We start from the raw sequence: 22,819 nt of genomic DNA, 5'->3' as shown, positions 1-22,819 counted from the left end.
TATTATTCCCATTTTACAGATGAGGAAACCGGGCCTTGCTCAAGCCTAGCCTATTGCCCCTTCCCCCCAAACCTGGGGTGGCTCTGAGCATCAGCATAGCTAGGGAAATAGGCATACAAGTGGCTTAATGGGTGAGCAAACAGACAGGCAGCCTGCTGAGCAGACACATGGGCAAATTTCTGGGGAGAAACTTTGATGTGGGGCTTATCATGGGCAGAGCTTTGACTTGGCGTTGTTGCAGTCCGAGAGGCTGAGACCCCTCAAAGACTGGAGTACAGGACAGGGTTGTCTAGAATGAATTCACAGACTCAAGCATTCTTTGAGTCAAGTTGGCAAAGATTTATTGTTATGCTATATAGAGGGCAAGGATTCTTAAGGAACCTGCGACCTTAGAGGGGTACAGTTAAAGTTTATATAAGATAAAATATAATAAAACATGTGTCAAATGTGCTAACTAGATGATTCAGGGCAGGATTAGGGAGTGCTTAAGGGGTGGTCAGTTCTTAAAGGAGCATGCACTTTTTGTATCTAATGTGCAGGTGTTTTACTCAGAGTTCACTAGGAAAAGCCCACAAAGGGGACCACACGGATGTGTGGTTTTAGGCCTGCTACATCACTAAGTTAACTAGTCGTCAGGGATAACTGAGAGTTGTCCAGTATGCCACTAGTCAATGTCTTGTTTGACAAGATAGATGTCGGGAGTATACATATGTCTTAGGTCTAGAATACAGATAATGAGGAGTCCAGGATATAGATAATGAGGTAGGGAGGTAGTATAGATAGTCCAGTGGGTAAGAATATCTTTATGACCCAATGCAAAGCCAGTTCAAACTAATAATTCCTTCAGGTGCTGTTTGTAACTGCACCAGGGAGAGAGATAAGGGTCTTGCTGGGACCCACTCATGAGCAATTGCTAGGCACAGTGTCCTTGGGCTGGGGAGAAACTGCCTGGGATAGTGTTTCTGAGGCTAGGGAGAAACATGGTCATGGAATTGGGGTTCCAGTACAAGCACCCAAGCACCCCATCAGTGTTAGGAGGAAAAAAGAGAGCTACCAAAAACATCTGATTGCCCTCCTCCCTTTTCCACTACCTCTTCATCCCTTCAGTTACCAGTTTACACAAATGTTATTCCCCTGCCTTCTTTCTCCCCTTCCCTTCCCCTGAATCATTCCAAATTCTCATCTACTCTTCAGTTATGCAGATGTTCTTTTAAAAAATAATTTATACACTCAGTTGGGTATGGAAAACTATCTTACCCTACAGGAAAATAGGGGGGAAGGGGATAAGAGAGCAGGGGGATGATAGAGGGGAGGGCAGATTGGGGGAGGAGGTAATTAGAAACAAACACTTCTGAGGAGGGACAGGGTCAAAAGAGAATAGAATAAACGGGGTGGGATAAGATGAAGGGAAATATAGTTAGTTTTTTACAACATGACTACTATGGAAGTGTTTTGCATGATTACACATGTATAACCTGTATTGAGTTGCTTACCTCCTCAATCAGGGTGGGTGGGGAGGGAGGAAGGGAGAAAATGTGGAACCCAAAGGTTTAAAAACAAATGTTAAAAATTGTTTTCACGTGCAACTGGGGAAAGATATACAGGCATCGGGATACAGAAATCTATCCTGCCCTATAGGAAAATAGAAGGAGAAGAGTATAAGAGAAGTGGGAGGGGAGATAGAAGGGAAGGCAGATTAGGGGAAGGGGTATTCAGAATACACGCCATCTTGGAATAGGGGGAGAGATGAAATGAGGAGAAAATTTGGAATTCAAAATCTTGTGGAAGTGAATGTTGAAAACTAAAAATAAATAATAAAATCTGAAAAAAATGAACAAATTAAAATAGCAATTTATTATTCACTTAACTTTAAGCAGAAGCAAAAGCAGTCAACCATACATATGCATTGATTTAAACTTAAAAATGCATTTCTATATAAAAATCCATAGTAGCCTATTAATTATTCCCCCTCTATCCCATTCTGTTCTTTTTATCTATTCATGTCTGTATTTGTATATATTTAGCGTATCCCAAATGTCTCATAGCTTAAAACTGCATTGCCAGTATGGCTCTTTTTTTAACATTTAATTTTTATTTTATTTTTTCTCAATTACATATAAACAAAAAATTTTAACATTTATTTTTTACGGTCAAATAGACAGTTTTGTTTATTAATTTATTTGTTACATTTTAAGTTCTGAACTGTCTCCCTCCTTTCCCACCCCACACTAGAGAAGGCCATTATTTGACACAGATATATCTATTTCTATGTTGATCTATATACCAATATCTGTATCCACATATGTAAAACCGTACTATGCATATTTCTATATATCAGTTCTTTCTCTGGAAATAGATGGCATTTTCCATCATATGTCCTTTGTAATTGTCTATGATCACTGCATTGTTGAGAACAGCTAAGTCAGTCACAGCTGATCATCATACAATACTGCTGTTACTGTGTAAATGTTCTCCTGCTTCTGCTCATTTCAATTTGCATCATTTCATGTAAGTCTTTCCAGGTTTTTCTGAAACCATCCTGCTTGTCATTTCTTATAGCACAATAGTAATCTATCATAGTCATATACCACAACTTGTTTAGCCATTTCCCAAATGATGGGCATCCTCTCAAACTCTGATTCTTTGCCACCACAAAAAGAGTTGCTATAAATATTTTTGTACATATAAATCCTTTTCCTTTTTTAAAAAATTTCTTTGAGATACAGATTTAGTTGTGGTATTGCTGGGTCAAAGGGTATGCACAGTGTTATAGTCCTTTGGGCATAGTTCCAAGTCACACACAGAATGGTTGGATCAGTTCACAACTCCAACAACAGTGCATTAGTGTAACCTATTTTTCCAAATCCCTACTTTTTTTAATCATAGTAGCCAATCTGATAGATATAAGATGGTACCTCAGAGTTGTTTTAATTTGCGTTTCTCTGATCAGTAGTGATTTAGAGCATTTTTTCATATGGCTAGAGATAGCTTTGATTTTTTTTTTCCTTTGAAAACTACCATTCATATCCTTTGACCATTTGCCAATTGGGGAATGATTGTTGTTCTTATTGTTTGGGCTCACTATGTATTTGAGAAATGAGGCTGTTATCAAACAAACTTACTGTGAAATTTTTTTTCCCAGTTTCCTGTTTCCTTTCTAATCTTGGCTGTGTTTGTTCTGGTTTACTCAAAACCTTTGTATTTTGATGTAATCAAAACCATAAATTTTACATCTTATAATGCTCTTAATCTCTTGTTTGGTCATAAATGATTCCCTTATCCATAAATCCCACAGGTAGAATATTCTATGCCCCCCTAATTTACTTATGATATCACTCTTTATGTCTAAATCATGTACCCATTTTGACCTTATCTCTATGTGGTGTGTGGTTTGTCCTTTGTCCTCAAAGAAGACCATGAGATCAGGAAGATGATGCTCTGATTTGCAAGTAAATTGGATTTAAGTGAGGGAGGGTTATGCAAAGTTACCAGCCACACTCTCTCTTCCAGAGCCATCTGGGTCCAGTGGCCAGATATAGATCAGGACAACTGGAGATGGCCCAATGCAGTGGGAGACCTTGGCCTTTTTAAGCTAAGGTTATTCTGAGTTCTCACTTTGACTGAGGCCATGCCCATCCAGTGATTAGGGCTATTTAAGAAGTGAGCTAAGGGATGGCCCCTTTAATCACACACACAAAAATAATCAAACTGGGAAGGGAAGACCCTCAGGGTTTCTGGCCAAAAGAGAAACAATTACTATTTACATTCACTTTGAGCCACCAGGGCCCAAACATTAACCATTAAGTGGTGCTTGGGTAGAGATCTATTGTTGACCAGTCAATGAAAGCCAAAATGAATTGGGTTTAAGGCATGATCTTTAAGGAAAAATTCTAGCCAGTAAACCCCAAGATATCTAGGTAGGTTTCAGTCTTCAAGATTTACCTTCCTTTAGCCAGAGCACCCTCAGGTAAGAACATGATACCTCATGTGGAGAAACAAAAGGAGAGGAGAGGAGGAACTGAGTTGCCCAACTGGAACTGGCCAGTTGGGTCCCCAGTGGGGCAGCTCAGACTACTCACAGGTTGTGGTTTGTCCTTTCTCAAAGAGGACCATGACATCAGGAAGATTCCGAGTAAATTGGATTCAAGTTAAGGAGGGCTGTGCAAAGTCACCAGCCTCACTTTCTCCTCCTTCCCTTTATCTCTGTATATGAAGGGAGATGTTGATCTATACCTAACTTCTGCCAAACTGCTTTCCAGTTTTCCCAGCAATTTTTGTCAAGTAGTAATTTCTTGTCCCCAAATCTTGGATCTTTAGGTTTGTCGAACACTAGATTACTATGGCCATTTATGGTGTATTGTGTACCTAATCTATTCCACTGATTCACCACTGTTTCTTAGCTAGTAAAAGATTGTTTCAATAATTACTGCTTTATAATACAGTTTGAGATCTGGTACTGCTAAGCCACCTTCTGTCACATTTTTTTTCATTGATTCCCTTGACATTCTTGACTTTTAGTCCTTCCAGATGAATTTTGTTTTATTTATAAACTTTCCAAATTTCTTTATATTCATCATACATATAATTTTTTATTATGTTATACTATTCTATTTTGTTGTTAGACTATGATTAAGAGCCTTCACTCACTTTTGAACATTTTAGTTGTTTCCAGTTCATGGAGGTGATGTGATAACTAGTGCTTGATCCTCATATTCTGTTTAAACAGGCCAGATCATGGTACATATAGTATCACTTTAAGTGCTCTGTCCCACTGTTATTTTCTTGAGATCTTATCTATCCAGGATTATGACTTATCCAATTGTTTTGCTTGGTCCCCAACTTACTTTTGTCACTTCTTTCTTGCCAACATATTATTAATCAAGCCTTAAAGGGTCATTATCTTTTTTTGTTTGTTTGTTTGTTTGTTTTTTTAGTAGGGCAATGAGGGTTAAGTGACTTGCCCAGGGTCACACAGCTAGTTAAGTGTTATGTGTCTGAGGCCAGATTTGAACTAAGGTCCTCCAGAATCCAGGGCCAGTACTCTATCCACTGCGCCACTCTATCCACTGTGCCACTGCCCCTAAAGGGTCATTATCTTAGTGAGCACTTCAGTTGGATTAGGTATAAGGGTAATAAAAGCAGAAGTGTTTATCTCATGTAATATAGACTATGTTTTCTATTCAGTTCCCACAACCAGTTAACCCTTTTAGGTTAGAATCAGTGTCTTTCATCTCTCAACCACTTCATGGGATTGGAGAAGAGAGCTAATCCAAAGTTCTCTGTTTTATTTTATATTTCCTACCTCCCAGTGAAATAGTAACTGGATAGATGCAATTTAATAACTAGTTTGGAAAGCACTATGGAAAGTTAAAGGATTCTCAGAGACACAGGCACATAGACAAACAGCAAGTACCAGGGTCTTGGTAATTCTGCTCCAGGATCTAGAACTTTTTTATGCTTCACATTGTTCCAGCAGCCCCATCAATAAAATAGGATGAGTTTCAAGTGCCACGAAGGCTAATGCTTTTATAGTGCTTCCTGTTATGGATTGTCAACCATTTACCAAAGGTTTGGTCCAAAGAAGCAAACAGAATCAGTTTCCTCCTTAACCAAAGGTTTGTCCAAAGGACAAACAGAATGGGGTTTCCCCTTTACCAAAGGTTTGTTCAATAACAAACAAAGGGGTTCACCTTACCAAAGGTTTGAACAAAGAACGAACAGAACCAGGCTGTACGTATGCTATAATGTGCTTATTTGTTCTCATTAAGCCAGAGAATCATGTATGATGGAGTCAGTAAATAATTCTGAACTCAGAGGTAAACAAGCTGAAGGAGACCCTTTATACACTTAGAGCAATCCCAGCTTAGGATGCCTGTGTCACACCAAAATTATAGTCTCCGTATGTGTTTAACTGTAATATGAGAAAGGAATTTCTTTTCTTTTCTTTTTTTTCTTTTTTTTTTTACTTTTTGGTGAGACAATTGGGGTTAAGTGACTTGTCCAGGCTCACACAGCTAGTAAGTGTCATGTGTCTGAGACTGGATTTGAATTCACGTCATCCTGACTCCAAGGCTGGAGCTCTATCCACTGCGCAACTTAGATGCCCCCTGAGAAAGGAATTTCTTAATGGGATAGGTTGTAAATACAGTAAGATAAGAGAATGTCAAGGTGTCAATTGAAATTATAGATCAGGATGTCTGTGTTTCTTTTATCATTAACATGACACAATATAACATAAAAAAGTCCTATTATTCAAGATAGTGTCCGGTTCAAGGCGCCTTGTTTTTGATAGTCATGAATAGAAGAATGCTCCTGGTCAGCTTCATTCAGCCTTGTAGTTGCTGACACAGGAAGGAACATTTTGGGTTCACTCAGAGAGCAAAGCAAAGCATGTCTGTTATGCCAGGGCACACAAAGCATTATGGTAGGTTAAGCTCAGAGTGAGCCAAAACGTCCTTCTCCCAATTGGCTAATCCAGGTTTTAGGCCTTTCTCGGGTGACGAGGGACCCAAAATGGTTCACAGGATCTAATGCTAAAAGTTGCAGGGGAACAGATGCAGCCCCTACTGCCATTGTGTCTTTCCAATACCCTGTTTCTTTTCCTTTCTTATACTCATATGTGGGGATGTGTCTCCTGTATCAGAGTCCCTAAAGTCCACCAATGAAATCCAATTCTGCACTGAAGGAGCAAAACCAATTGTTTTGTTCTCTGCATTTTCCTTAAGCTGGAAGTGTAGCCACATCCCTCTTATACCCCAAATCACATATAAGACTCTCTATGCATCTCTTCCTCCACTTAAGTTCTTTTCTGATGCCTCACTGTGGTATGAAAGTGATACTGGCCTGGGTTATCAAAATCTAAGCCAGATAACTACATGACTTTGCAGGTCCTACCAAACTAAAAAAAGAATTGAGTAATGGACCAATGGTAACTTTTAAGTCTCTTGTCTGAGAACTAGCCTTGCCAGGTGTGGAGAAGCTCATCACCAGATTGGCCTGCTCTCCTCACTCTTTCCATTTTTATTTAATATTCTTCTCACCCTTTCTTCCTCCTCTCCACAGTAGTATGTTCCTTTTACAGCAGTAGCAGTTGTAGATGCAGCTAGGTGGAGCAGTGGATAGGGCCTGGAGTCAGGAAGACTCATCCTCATTAGTTCAAATCTGGCCTCAGACACTTACTAGATATGTTACCCTGGGCAAGTCACTTAACTCTATTCACCTCAGTTTCCTTATCTGTAAAATGAGCTGGATAAGGAAATGGCTATTCCAGTATCTTTGCCAAGAAAAATTAAAATAGAGTCATGAAGAGTGTGACCAACAACAAAATTCCTTTTACTCTTTCCCCTTTTAAAATCCTCAGAACATAATTATTCCACTCCCAGGACCTCTGGTTTTCATCTTTAACTTTTTCAATACTCTTTGAGAACATTAAGATTCCAAAGGGACATTTACTTCTTTTCCTTCCATTAGAATGTTAACATTATGTCATCATAGAGCCCCTTGCAAATGCTCAAATAAATTAATCTTTCTAGGTTTCTTTAGACTCTGTGTTTAGATTTCAGAGATCCTACTCAATTCTGTTCTTTTCATCAGAAATACTTAACATTCTTATTCCTTTAAAGGTTTGTTTTTTCCCTTGCAGGAACTTTGAATGTAAGTTATTCTTGGTTGTAAGCCTGTATCTCTTACCTTTTATAATATTGAATTTCAGGATTACCTCTCATTTATAGTAGAAGCTGTCAGGTTTTGAGTGACCCTAAATGTGGTTCTTTGGTTCCTTGATTCTCCTTTTTTTTTTTTTTCTGGCTGCTTGAAGTATTTTTTCATTGTTATAGAAGTTATGGATTTTGGTGAGTTTTCACTTTGAGGGTTTCTTTTAGGAGGTAACCAAGAGATTCTTTCTATTTTCACTTTGCTTTCTAATTCTAATAGATCTGGGTAGTTTTTACCTGTGTTTTCTCGACATAAAGTGCTCAGGCTTTTTAAAAAAAATCATAATTTTCAAGGAATGTGATGATTCTTAGATTATCTTTCCTTGACCTGTTTTCCAGCTAAATTGTCTTTGATAAAAGAGAGCTTATATTTTCTTCTACTTTTTCGATCTTTTCATTTTGTTATAATTTTTTTCTTATCTTATGGAGCTGTTCATTTTTCTTTGGTATATTCTAATTTTTAGGAAATCTATTATTTGGGCCAAGTTTGCCAATGTAAGGGGTGTGTGTGTGTGTGTGTGTGTGTGTGTATGTGTCCCATGTAGGTTATATATCTCTGTATGAATTGTCTAAATGTGGTTTGTGAAAGGTGTTGATGGTTATCTTTAGAATCTTGCCCTCCCCTTTCCAAGGGAGAGTGCAGACTACAATTCCTGCCTTGAAGAGAACAGGAGAAGGGCCTTGAACCCGGATCCTCTGTTCTCTAGTCTCTGAGAAGGGTGCTGGCCTAGAGTGATATCTATCTACTATGGCCCCTCCTTTCATCCCCTTTCCCCCCTCCTCTTGCCCCTCGCAGCTGATTGCTTGTCTAGGGGTATGATTTTAGTTCAAAACAAAAAGCTACTTCCCTCATAGCTCTTAAAGAAGGAGGGTTACCTTAAACATATCCATAGGCTTAACTCCTTCCTACAAAATGCTAGTTACATAACAGACTACCATAGACAGTTAATAGTAATAAAACTCATTTATCAAAGCACATGGCAAACAGAATTCAGAAAAGTTATATAGATTAGAATTAACAGAAAATATATAGAATAAGTAGACTTTTTAGATTAGAGTGAGATGAGATTTCACCTCAACCAAGAGAAAGGCCCTGATCTCATCTGAGGAAAAATTATCTGAAGTCTCTAGAGAGGCAAGCTAGAAATCAGGGACATATTGAGGGATTTCCTTCCTTATTTGTCTGCCATTTCCAGAGACTATTTCTTTCTCTCCATGTATCCAGAATTGGTCCCCAAGGACTTATTTTTGGAACCTAACATATCCTTTTGATAAATGTTTCTTCTTTCCAAAGTTCTAGCACCTACTGCATCCTTACACAGACATGTGCCCTGCTGTTACTATTCTCTAAAACTAGAGATATTCCTGTGCAGCAGCATGAAAATACACCATGCTTGGAAGCCTGATTATGCCAAGTTCTCTTCTTTTTTTCCTTAATTTTTTTTAAAATTTTGGACAAATGCTAAAACTTAAATACATAATAAGAAAAGAAAAGAAACATTGTAAACTTGAATATAAAATAAGGAAAAAAAACAAAACATGTCACGTGTACAGCAGAACATAGGAGAGGATTCAAAATATATAGCAATAACTTTTCATTTCAAGAAAGCCTATATGTTAAATACTGTGCATTGTTGAAAGCTTTCTTTGCTTCCTTGTAGGTTTCTTTTGTTCTCTGCAGTACACTTTTTACTTTGTTCTTTTTTCCCCCTCCCTCCCTCCTGCCCATCACCCCAAGGTTACAATTGAACATTGGATATATTTATATATAGGTATTGATACACACACATACACACACACACACATATATACATGCATACATACATATATAAACATGTATTTTCCCTAAGAGATTCTACTCCTAATCTTTGTTTTTATATTTGTGCATATCTCTTTTTTCCTATCTTTCTTAACTCCTCTACTTTACTTCTACCTGCTACCTTATCCTCCTACTTACCTACTTACCCTACTTAACCTACCCCTACTCCAGCAATCCCTCCCTTATCCTCCCATTCCTCTAAATCTAAACCCTCTTCTATATCCCCCTTTTGACCTATTCCCTCCCATCTAAAGATTCCTTCTTTATCTTCTCCCCTCTCCTTATCCCCTTAGAATTTTATTTCTGAATTTAAAAGACCTTTATACTCTTCTAAATGTATATGTGTTTCCCCATCTTAAACCAATTCCCGATGAGAGTAGGTTTCCAGAACTAACAGCCCCCTTCCACATCTAATTCCTCTGTATTGGTTCTTCCTCTTTCACCTCATTTGTAAAAGGTAATTTTTATCTGTACTTGAATGGTTTTACTTTTTGAAGTCATATCATACTCAGTTCTACCCCAATCTTCCTTATAAGTTACCTAATTACTAGGGACAATCTTAGACATAGGTGTTACATTTTTCATACGTAAAAGGTAAACATTCTATCTTTATTTAGTCCCTTATAATTGGTCATTGGTATGTACCTTATATTTCTCTTGGCTCTTGTATATTAAATCTTCTATTGAGTTCAGGGTTTTTTTTTTTTTAATAAAAACCTGAAAGTCTGACAATTGATCAAATGTCCATTTTTTTTTTCATTCAGAATTGTGCTTAGCTTTTCTGGGTATGATATTTTTGGCTGGAAACCCAGTTCTTTTACTCTTTGATATATAGTATTCCAAGATCTGTGATCTTTTAGTGTTGCCCCTGCTAGGTCTTGTGTGATTCTAATCGTGGTACCTCCAGATATAAATTGTTTTTTTCTTGTCACTCGTAATATTTTGTCCTTGATCTGGGGGTTTTGGAATTTGACTATAATATTCCTGTGAGTTTTCCTCCTAGGAGCTCTTTCAGGTGATTGGTGGATTTCTTCTATTTTTATTTTCCCTTCTTGTTCCAATGCTTCAGGACAATTTTCTTTAATTATTTCTTGTATTACTGTATCAAGATTCTTTTTTTGATTAGAACTTTCAGGTAGTCCAATTATTCTTATGTTTTCTCTTTTTGATCTGTTCTCTAGATCCATTGTTTTTCTTATGATATGTTTTACCTTCTCTTCTATTTTTTCATTCTTAATGTTTTGGGTTTTTTTATTTCTTCATCTCTTAAACTTTGCTGGCTTCCTCTTGTCCAATTCTGATTTTCAGGGAGTCATTTTTTTCCTCAAGATTCTGGATTTCCTTTTCTAATTGGTTGACTTTCTTTTCATAATCTTCTTGTTTTTCTTGAATTTTTCTTATTTTTTTTTTTCAGTTTTTCCTCAATCTCTCTCATTTGATTTTTGGTCTTTTTTAAGTTTTTCTATGAATTCTTTTTGGGCAGGTGACCATTTGACATTACTCTTTGCGGTAGAAGAGGCTTTCTTTGCTTGAGTATCCTCCTCTGAAGACAAACCCTGATCTTTTCTATTCCCATAGTAGCTCTGTATGGTTGGATTCTTTCTCCTTTGCCTGTGGCTTTCTTTTTGGGAGGGGTAATAATTTAGTTTTTATAATCACCTCTAGTCCTGGGGCATGTGGGATGGTGCCTTTAGTCCTCTTCAGTTCTCCCTTCTGACCTTGAACTCAAACCAATACCTCCAGCCTCCTGTAAGTGCCCACAGCAAAGGCGTCCCTACCCGACTACTTCTGTACTGGTTCTTTCTCACCTCATCCACGTTGTCTGTGTAGCACCAGTGGGTCTGACATTCCTTGTCAGCAGAAGTTCCCTTCATCTTCCCCAGGTCAGATGCCCAACTCCCCTCATTGTCCCTGGGGTAAAAATTCCTGCAGCAGGAGCTGAGGCAGCCTCCCAACCCAGCTAACCCCAGGGCTTGCCACTTATTGTTAAAGCAGACCCTAGCTTGGAGGTGTTTACTCTTCACAGGGAAGGAGTCTCATCCAGGATTTTTCTTCAGATCTTCTCCAACTGTCCCAGGAGGAACCCTCTTCTGCACCTACTCTTATTTGTTTTCATGGCTCTATGTTCGCCCAGAGGTGCTATTTTATCTCTTTTGTAGAGGAAAATCTTGAGAGCTTGAAATTTTCTGAGCTACTCAGCCATCTTCCCAGAATCCTCTCCACCAATTTCTCTTCTAAGCAATTTATCCTCCATTCACTTTTTTTTCCCCTTCAGAGCTTTTATTTAATTTTTTATCACTTGCTTAATTTCTTCCAGGTATTCATGTAGTGCTTGTGGAAAATCTACTTTTTTCTTTGAGTCTCTGCTTATAGTTGTTATGGAGTTATTTTCTCCTTTTAGATTGCATTTTTGTGTATCTTTGGATATATTATAATTCTTTGTAGCAGCCTATATCTCCTACTTACTCATCTCTTTTAGTTCCTGATTGGGGCTTTGTGCCAGGGCCAGACTCTGCCTTCTGTGGTACTTTTGAGTGAGCGGTCAACTCTTTTTGTTCTCAGTTTGGATAATCTGAGTTCCGTGTTCTAACTTCTACCTCCTCAGGTTAAGCGCCCTTGGATTTTTGAGGTTCAGAATGCTGTATCTTCAGGGTCCCCTATGGTCTCAGGACTGAGTGCTAGGAACCTAAGTCTGGAGTGTTCCTGGCTGAATGCTGCTATACCTCTAGACTGGTTGCTGCCATGCCCTTGTAGCATCCAAGGTACCCTCTGTGGGTCTCTAGCCACCCAGGAGATTTCTCAAGGGAGTCCTCCATTCTCTTTACCTGGGGGAGACAGAATCATGTTGTCAGTATGTGTCTCTGGCTCACCTCTTGACATGTTGAGAGACTGCTGGATTGTTTTCTTACATTGGCACTGGCTTTGCTGACAGCCTTCTTTCCTATTGCCTAAGGGCATCTGGATGACTTCTTTTTTGTAGCTGTAGAGTATAAGAAATCACTTGTTATAGTTTCTTGATCAATTTCCTAATCAATATTTTTTAGGTTTTTGCTTAAGTAGATATGGGGGAGCTGAGCTGCCTTGGGAAGCCATCTTGGTCAGAAGTCTGAGGTCTAAACATCTAACTCTTTTCTCCTTCCTGAGTTCAATTCTTGCGTCATCAGCCACATATTGAACATATTCAATTGATATCTTTTAAGCATCTCAAACTCAGCATGTCAAAGACAACTCATTATTCCCCTTCCCTCTCCAACTCCCTACTCATGTGAATTTCTGTCTATCTTTTGTGGGCACTATCATCCTTTCATTCCCTCAGGTTCACAACCTCAGGTTCATTTTCGTTGCCTCATTATTACTCACCCTACATATACAATCAGCTGTCAAGTTTCCTTATTGGTTTCCCTACCTCATGTGTAACCTCTCTCCAGTATACTCTCTACATAGCTGCAAAAGTCTCATGATGGCACCCTTCCCTGCCTCCTGCTCCTTGAAATAAATTCCTGTTATTACCTCTAGGATTAAATACTAATTCCTATGTTTGTCATTTAAAGCCCTTTACAATGGATTCTTATCTACCTTTCCAGCCATACTCTATATTGCTTCTCTTTGCCTATTGTATGTTTCAGTCAAACTGGCCTTGTTCTTCACGTACTACATTCCTTCTTCCATCTTCATGTCTTTTCACAGGCTACACCCCATACTTTCTTCACTTCTGCCTCTTGGAATCCCTAGTTTTCTTTAACGATTAACTGAAGTGCCATCTTCTATACAACACTCCCCTCAAATCTCCCACTCTACCCAGTAGTTGGGGGAGAGAAGTCCTAAATGAAGGGGAATGAGAAGAGGCCACTAGATTTGATAATTAAGAGATATTGGTATCCTTTAAGAGAAAAGTTTCAGTTGAATGATGAAGTTGGGAGCTGGATTGCAAGGGGTTAAGAAGTGGGTTAAAGGAAAGGAAGTAGAGGCAGTGAGTGTAGGTGGGTTTTTTGTTGTTGTTGTTATTGTTTTTAGGAGTTTGAGGAAAGGAAGGAAAATATAGACTGAAAGTTTGGAAGGATGGTAGACTTAAGTGAAAGTTTTTTCTCCTACTTCTCTATTTCTAGACCTAAATAGAGGGGCTCTAACTGGGGTAGACAGTTTGGAATCCTTCCAGAATGCTTTTTCCCCCCTACTTCTGTTAAAGCTTCATTCTCCTACACATGTACTTGCTTTGTGTATAAATGGTCTGGGTTTTGGGGTATGCTGGACTTAGATCTGGGTTGGGCTGTAGGTGTTGGGTGTGTGGCTGTGCTGTACTGTCTTTCTGTCTTGTGTACCAGGTGCACGAAGACACGTATCGGATGCGGCAGGGCCTGCAGGAGCGAGTAGAGAGCTTCTCTGAGTACAGTTCAGCAAAGGGCTCCATGTACCGAAAGTGGTTTCGTCGGCAGCAGCTAATGCAGAAGCTGAACCGAGCTGAGCTGTGGTGGCAACTTTTGGGACGCCTTGCTCGCCTGGTTGACTATATGACCTGCCAGAAACTGGTCTCTATTTTGGAGAGTGAGCTGGTGACATTTGTTACTTGTGTCCTACAGGTGAGGGCAAAGCAGAGTAGTAGGTGGTAAGTACAAAGTTCAGGAAAGACTGGAGAAGACTACCCCCAATGATTTTTCCTGGCTCTGTTCCAGGCTCCAAGGCGGGTTGCCTTGCTGACAGGAAAGTTGGCCTTTGGTGAAGATGGAAAACTGCTCGTGGTGCCAAGTGCAGAGCAGATGGCCCAGACCTTATCTGGGTGGTTGAATGCTGTGGTGACCTCAGCTCTAAAGGTAACTGAATCAAGGGTGGGGTCTAAGAAGGGAATATAATTCTAGGACACACAGTAGTTGGGATAGACCTCAGTGAAGTTGTAAACATCAGTGTGGCCAGGCTTTATACCCTACCAAAATTCTGTGTGGTAGGAACTCTGGTCCCAGCTCTAGCTCCTTCAATCCCCCTTAGCATTCATATACCTAAACTATATTCCTAAGGACCACCTTGATTCCTTCCTCCCTCCTGTCCCCTCCTTATTTATCCACCCCCCCATCCCTCAGTCTAATGCTCATTCCCCCCTCTTCTCTTGTTTTCTGCATTTTCTCTAACATCCTGGTGTGAAAGGTTATGAAGTCTACAGATCTCCAGATTCCTATAAATCCTTCCCAATCCTCAGGTATGTGGCAAAGCAAACACTATCATTTTGGCTGTGGCTGAGGCCTGACTAGCCTTGGAATAGTGAGCAGGGGAGGTGGGGACCAGGGCATTGGAGGGGTAGGGGGAAAGTGGCATGGCCAAGAATAGGAAGGGGACCCCTGTATCCTAGGTCACAGTGGTTTAGCATCTTCTTTGTGACTCCAGGGAAGAGTTTTATGGAATTTGTGTTTGGTGTGGATAGAGCTGATCCAAAGCCCTAATAGTAAATATTGAGCCAATATTGGTGGGCGGAGAGGGCAGGGGAAGGCATGTTTTTGAGAACTGATCATAAAAGTAGATGTTAGTAATCTGGTCTTATCTGGAGCCAGTTACTGTGATCCTCAATTTGGCTCTTGGACTTCAGGTATTGTCTTCTTCTTGTCACTACCAACTCTTTCCCAATGGACCTTGTTTTCTTCCCCATCACCTGCCCTGAAGCCAGATCACTATGTTTTACTCTCACAGTTGGGCAAACTTTAGAAATCATCAAGTTCAACACCCTTATTTGACAGATTTTTAAAAACTTGATGGCTTTTAGATTTTTAGCTCTAGATAGATATGTTCCAGTTCAGTTAATATCTTCAGTCCAGGCCTGACTTTAGCTTAAGGGTTTCTTCTGGACTAATGCTGAACTGGACCTTTTATTCTCTGGGACCTACCTTGGTTACTTGGCTCCTGAAGGAGAAATACATTTTCCTTTCTGGCTTCAGGTTGCTTACATTAAACTTGTGGTTGTTCTGCTGTCTCTTTCCTGGAGGTTTCTCTAATCTGTGACTTCAACAAATCTTTTCTTCTCTGTCTAACTTATCTTTCCCTTTTGGTACTTTATGAATTGACTTTAATTACCGCTAGGAATTTTTCTGACCAGGCTAGTTCACTAGCACTGTAGCCCACTTCTGAAGTACTGTTAAGGCCCAAACCCTGTCCTACAGTTAGTACTATCCCTGAATGGGGAGTGGGGATTGCATAGTCTCATAAACTCCATGAAAATTCCCCACTCTAAGCTCAAGGGATCCAATCACTATGCTGTGTACTCTCTAGCCGTAGCTTTCAGAATTATAAAGTTGGAATACTATACTCTAAGCATAAACTGGGTCAGATAGCGATTGAAAATGTGCTTCTAGATTAGAGTTGCTGTCTTAATAGAGAAGTACAGGAAAATATCTGGTTGCAAGGGCAGGTAGAGGCCACCTCTCTTGGGGAAACTGGGAGCTTGATAAGTGTCTTGGAGAAATTTGCTAGCCAAGTTCCTGATCTCTCAGCAGTCATTGCTCAGCTAAAATTGTTAATGAATAGTCACTACTGGGAATTCTGCACTGATTACCCCAAGTTAGCCTTACAGGTTTCCTATTTGAGTGGGTAGGCTGTTTTCTGGGCCACATTTTATGTTATGGCAAATAATCCCCTGTTGAGCAACTTAGAAAGGTTCATATGAGGACTCTGAAATTCCTTTTATGACCTACTTCACAAAGAGTCAGTCAGTGCATGGTTCCACTGGCTCCGATGAAGGTAGTGATTAAAGCCAGCTCCTCTCTCCCCTAGTCAATACCACTTCTGCCCTGTTTGCAAAGTCCTGTGACTAGATAATATGGAGAGAACTAGAGGAAGGAGTCATGGTCCCTGCCTTCAAGGAATTTTCATGGAGTTATGATATGCCCCCTTAAGACTATAGGTATACATTATAGTGGTGTTCATAGTAGAGTCAGGAGTGGGATGCTTGATTTCAAATTTCCAGGCCTGGGATTTTGCCCTGTTTGAGGTTAGATTATTAAAATTAGACTCCTGAGAATTACATCCTGGGCCATCTCCAGTTGTCCTGATCTATATCTGGCCACTGGACCCAGATGGCTCTGGAGGAGAAAGTGAGGCTGGTGACCTTGCACAGTCCTCTCTCACTTAAATCTAGTTCACTTGCATGTCATGGCATCGCCTCCCTGATACCACGGTCCTCTTCAAGAACGAAGGACGAACAACAACAACAATGAAGGTGGTGATTATTGATAGAGTATGTAAGTGTAATTACTAGATGTCACTGTGCAACTCTATAGCAAGGATCAGGAAGTCAGACTGGGGAGTGAAACCAAAATAATTATTCACTCTTACTTTCCAACCTGCCCTCATGACTGGATTAAAACCAGATTATTTTTCTAGGGAAAAATGATGAAGAGGCTTAAGATTCTATTTGTTGAGAAGGTTTTAGAATCATTTATAAAGCTAAACAATAGCTTGGTAAGCTCCCAAAGAACATACAGTTTGTTCCCCCCAGCCCCAATCTGGAAGTTGGTACTTTCAACTTGTGCACCCTATGTGTTGCCCAACCAAACATATCCCTTGCATTCTCATACCAAAGTTAAAGGCATACCACAAAAACGTGTCCTAATCATTCAACCCTTATAGAGAAAAAGAGCAAATCAGTACAAACCCTTTAGCATGTAACATGAAATAAGTTAGTCAGTATGCATTTATTTAAATACCTACTGTGTGCCAGAAACTGTGCTAAGCACTGGGGATATAAAGAAAGGCAAAAGACATCTCATGCCCTAAAAGAGCTCATAATCTAATGAAGGAGATAACATGCAAAAACTATATACAGACAAGCTATATACAGGATAAATAGGAAATTGTTGTTGTTGGTCCTTGGTTCTTGAAGAGAACCAATGGCATCAGGAGGATGATGTCTCGACTTTCAAGTGAATTGGATTTAAGTGAGGCAAAACTGTGTAAAGTCATCAGTCTTTCTCCTCCAGAATCATTATAGTTCGGTGGCAAGACATGTGTCAGGATGATTGGTGATGGCCTTGGATGCAGTTGGCCTTTTTAAGATAAGGTCTTTCCCAGATCTCAGTTTGTTTGAGGCAGCACCCATTCAGTAATTAAAATCTAGGTAAGAATTGAGACAAAAGATGGCCTAGTTTGCCTTCATAAAAGAATCCGTCTGGGAGAGGAAGACAAGAATTTCTGGCCAGAACAGGAACAATTGCTATTTTAATCAATAGAGGGAAGGCACTAGAATTAAGAGGGATTAGGAAAAGCTTCCTATACAAGGTGGGATTTTAGCTGGGCCTTGAAGGAAGTCAGAGAAGCCAGGAAGTAGAGAAAAAGAGGGAGAGCTTTCCAGGCAGGAGGGACAGGTAGAAAACATGCTTGGAGCTGAGACATGGAGTGTCTTGTTCAAGGAGTAGAAAGGAGGCCAATGTCACTGGTCTGAAGAGTACATGGTGATGTGGGAGTAGATAAGAAAATTGGAAAGGTAGTTGAGGGTTAGGTTATGAAGGGCTTTGGATTTCAAACAGAGAATTCTGTATTTGATCCTGGAGGCGTTAGGAAAACACTAGAGTTTGTTGACTAGGATGGTGATGCTGTCAGACCTAGACTTTAGGAAAATCAGGGGGATGGATTAAAGTGGGGAGAGACTTGTGGAAGGAAGACCAACCAGCAGGCTATTGCAATAGTCCAGGTATGAGATGAGGACCAGGGTGGCCGCAGTATCAGAAGAGGGAAGGAGGTGTATTTGAGAGATGTTGTGAAGGTGAAATCAAGAGGCCTTGACAAAAGATTGAATATGAGGTGTAAATGATAGTGAGTAGTTGAATATGACATTTGTGAACCTGGGTAACTGGGACTATTGTGGTGCCCTTAACAGTAGTAGGGAAATTAAAAGAAAGGAGAAATTGGGCAGAAAGATAATGAGTTCACTTTGGACATGTTGAGTTTAAGATGGCAACAGCATATCCAGTTTGAGATGTCCAGTAGGCAGTTGGAGATGTGAGACTGGAGGTCAGCAGAGAGGTTAGGGTAGGATAGGTAGATTTGAGAATCATCAGCATAGAGATGGTAGTTAAGTCCATGAGATCTAATAAGATCACCTTTGTAGAAGGAGAAGAGAAACAGGCCCAGAGTAGAGTAAGAGGAAACAATATACCTCAGCGTTTTCTCTCTCTACCAACAAAGATTGAGGAAGAGCACCAGACTGAGTGATGATTAGGAAATCCAAGGAGAAACTCACAGTGGTTCATTTTTCAAGCCCTGAAAGCTTATAGGTAATAAGACAGGGGGTACAACTAAGGAGGCCCAAGAACAGCCTTTCAGCATGGGGACTGGACTGGGACCTGTACCTGTATATAGGGCGGGGAGTAGGAAAATAAGTGAACTGTTGGCTGTGTTGACCTAACCCTGGATCCTAGTGTCTTAGATTCAGTTCAGTCTTGAGGCTGGATTTGAACTCAGGTTTTCTTGACTCCAGGCCTGGAGCTCTATACACTGCACCACCTAGCTGCCCTAAGATCCAGAAAATACATAGTACTTAATATGCAGTAAAAGCAGCAGCAGAACCTGAGATAATAGAAATACATACCAAATAAGGCCCCAACATTCCAGAATTCTCCTTACAGAGCCTGGCCCAAACACAAAGTTTCAATTCAGCATGTAAGCCTAGAAGAATGAGTGAACAAAAATGAAACCAATGTTAACTTTTTATGAAGCATGGGACTCCCAAAACACAAACCCAGAAGAAAATAACTCTTCAAGTTCTACAAAGTCTCAAAGATAAACATAGGTTGGCCACTAGGTCAACTAGAAATTCAGGAAGAAAGGAAATTAAAAATTACATTTATAAATTAATTATATAATTAATTATAATTTCCTCCTTTCTAGAGGAAAGGATTAGAAAAGAAAGGAAAGCTCTAGTGGAAAGACTAGGAAGAAGAATTAACAGCTTGGCACAAGAAGTACAAAACAAGCAATTAGCTCCCTGAAAATTGAATGGATCAAATAGAAGCCAATGATTACATAAGACAACAAGAAATATTAAAGTCACAAAACTGAAAAAAAATAGAAGAAAATGTATAGTATCTCATAGAAAAAACAACTGACTTGGAAAACATCATGAAAAGCCATGCAAAAATCAGAGCCAAGACATCATACTTCAAGAGAATATAAAAGAAAACTTCCCAGATGTTTTAAAATCCAAGGACAAAGGGAAAATAAAAAAGAATCTACCAGTTACCTCCTGAAAGAAACCCCCAAATGAAAACTCTAGTAACAATCCAGAGCTTCTAAGTCAAAGAAAAAATAATTCAAGCAGCTAGAGAGAATGAGTTCAAGCAACCAGGAGCCACATTCAGGGTCACATAAGATTCAGAGCTACTACTATAAAAAAGATGAAAGCTTGGAATTTGGTAATTGAAAAAAAAAACAAGAGATATAGGCTTACTACAGAGAATAATTTACTCAGCAAAACTGAATATAATCCTACATGGGGGGAATGAACCTCTAATAAAATGGAAGACTTCCAAGTGTTCCTGATGAAAAGACCAGAGCTGAGAAAAAACTTTGAAATGCAAGCACAAGATTAAAGAGAAATATAAAACACTAACAATATGTAAACAATGGTAAGGGACTATCCAAGGATGGAGTGTTTACATTTTTTTTATTTTTGAGGCAATTGGGGTTAAGTGACTTGCCCAGGGTCATACAGCTAGGCAGCGTCAAGTGTCTGAGGCGAGATTTGAACTCGTGTCCTCCTGACTTCAGGGCTGGTGCTGTATCCACTGAGCCACCTAGCTGTCCCTAAAGTGTTTACATTCTAATAGGGCAAGAAGAAATGTGTCCTCTCAGGACCTTACTATCACCAAGGATTATAAAGAAGTTAAATCACATAGAGGACCTGAGAGTGGTTTTGGGAAAATAAAAGGGGCAAATAAGTGTAAGCAGATTCATCAAGCATAGATTAGTTTTGCTGAGCACATACCTCTGTCACCACCCTCCTTTTCCTGGTAAAGGGGAGAAACAGAGAAGAAAGAGAGGGAAAAGAATAAGGATAAAGGGCAATACTCAATGATCAAAAACTGAGAATGTGAATGGGATGAATTCGCCCATAAAACAGAAGAGGATAGCAGAAAACATTTAGAAAGCAGACTCCAACTCCATTCTAGTGTGTTTACAAGAAACACACTAGAATCATAGATTCATACCAAGTTAAAATTAGGGTCTGGAGCAAAATCCAACTTTAGCTTATTTAGTTGAACTTAAAAAAGCAGAGGGTGGCAATCATGGTCTCAGATAAGAAAACAAGAATGGGCTTAATTAAAAAGATAAGTAGGAAAACTGTATTATGTTGAAAGTCACTATAGACAATGAATTAACAACACTTAGCATATGGCATTAAATGCCATAGCTTCTAAATACTCAAAGTAAGTTAAATATATTACAAGGAGAAATAGTAAAATCATAATAATTGAGGTTATCAGTGTACCTCTTTCAGACATAGAAAAATCTAACAAAAAAAGTAAAGAAGTTAAAAACTGGAACAGAATTTTTAAAAAGTTAGTTATAAATCTCTTAATGTGAACAGATAGGATAATACATATTTCTTAACTGTGCATGGCAGTTTTACAAATATTGACCAAGTATTATAGCATAAAAACCTCACAGAAAATACATCAATATTAGATACTTTTTTTTACTGACTGCAACCCAATATAACTATATTCAGTAAAGGGTCCTTGAAGAAAGGATTAAAAATTAAAATCAATTGTAGACTAAATTTAATTGTAAAGAATTTATATGACAAAGAACAAATAGAAACAATAGATAATTCAATCAAAGAAAATTACTAGACAACCCAGATATGTGGAATGCAGCTAAAGCAGTACTTAGAAGAAAATGTATCTTTAAACGTTTTCATCAACAAATGAAAAACAGGTTAATAAATTTGACATATAACTGAAAAGCCTAGAAAACAAAAAAATTAAAAGGTAATTTAAAACAAGATATTAATTTTGAAAATCAGAGTAACAAAATTTAAGGCAATAGCACTTATTTAATTAATGAATAAAATTAGGAACTGTTGTAAAAAGAAAAAAAGACAAATCATTAGGTAATTTTTTTAAGGGAAAAACCAAACTACTAGTCTCAAAAAATGAAAAAGACTTCACAACAAATGAATAAAATATGTAGGAAATTATTAGAAACAATTTTGCTTATGCACATGCCAATGAAACTTAGAAAAAGAAATTAAACAAGCCATAAACGGACTCAAGACCAGATGGATTTTAAAATGAATTATATTAGACAGTCTAAGAACAAGTCCAATGTTATATTAGCTATTTGAAAAAGTAGGAAATGGAAATATGGTCTTGATAACTAAGTCAGAAAATGTCAGAACAGAGAAGGAAAACTGCAAATATCCTTAATGAGCATTGATTGAAAAAAAAACTTAGAATAAAAAGGGTATTACAGAAACACATAAAGAATGATATACTGTGACCCAAGTGGATTTACATCAGGAATACAATAAGTTAGAATAAGGTGGTTAAAAAGAAACCAAAATTATAGACTTTTTCAGATGATATGATGACTTGGAGAACCTTAGAGTCAATCAAAAATTAATTTAAATCATAATTTATGTAGCAGATTATAAAATATATCCACATAAATCCACCTGCCCAAAGAGAATGTAAATTTTTAATCTCTGAAATTTTTTTTTGTTCTGTTTTTTTCTCTTAAAAACCAACCTTAACCCCAAACCACTAAATCCAGGCCAAGCCCTACTTGGTCTCTGTTTGGGCCCTGATTGGCTTGGAATGAATGTAAATAACAATTGTTTCTGTTTGGCCAGACACCCTGAAGGTCTTCTCCTCCCAGATGTTTTTTTTTTTTTTAGAGGCCATTCTTTGTCTCATTTTTCAAATTAAGCCTTAATCTCTGAATGGGCACTGCCTCAGTCAAATATGAGACCTGTTAAAGACCTTAGCTTGAAAAGGCCAAGGTTCCCCACTGCATCCTGGGCCATCTCCAGTTGTCCTGATCCATATCTGCCTACTGGACCCAGATGGCTGTAGAGAAGAAAGTGAAGCTGATGACTTTGCACAGCCCTCCTTCACTTAAATCCAATTCACTTGCATGTCATGGCAACACCTCACTGATGCCATGGTCCTCTTCTAGAAGGAAGGACAAACTTCCATATAAACCTGTGAGTAGAGAAGGAGCTGTCCAGTTGGGCAACATGGCTTTCTTTCTTTCTTTCTTTCTTTCTTTCTTTCTTTCTTTCTTTCTTTCTTTCTTTCTTTCTTTCTTTCTT

At 38.8% G+C, this 22,819-nt stretch overlaps 1 protein-coding gene across 1 annotated transcript in view; it reads left to right on the top strand.

The window, feature by feature from the left end:
- Positions 1-22,819, top strand: part of DNHD1 (dynein heavy chain domain 1) — a 128,802-nt gene that overhangs the window by 16,442 nt on the left and 89,541 nt on the right. Inside the window, 3 exon segments of the mRNA XM_027864476.1 lie at positions 13,854-14,108; positions 14,202-14,339; positions 14,668-14,719. Of these exon segments, the coding sequence (XP_027720277.1) occupies positions 13,854-14,108; positions 14,202-14,339; positions 14,668-14,719 (445 nt within the window).

Source organism: Vombatus ursinus, unplaced genomic scaffold (genome assembly GCF_900497805.2).
Source record: "Vombatus ursinus unplaced genomic scaffold, bare-nosed wombat genome assembly UNPS02014775.1, whole genome shotgun sequence".
Lineage (NCBI taxonomy): Eukaryota > Metazoa > Chordata > Mammalia > Diprotodontia > Vombatidae > Vombatus > Vombatus ursinus.
The sequence above is the reverse complement of the archived record's forward strand: the minus strand, read 5'-3'. Positions and strand labels throughout refer to the sequence as shown.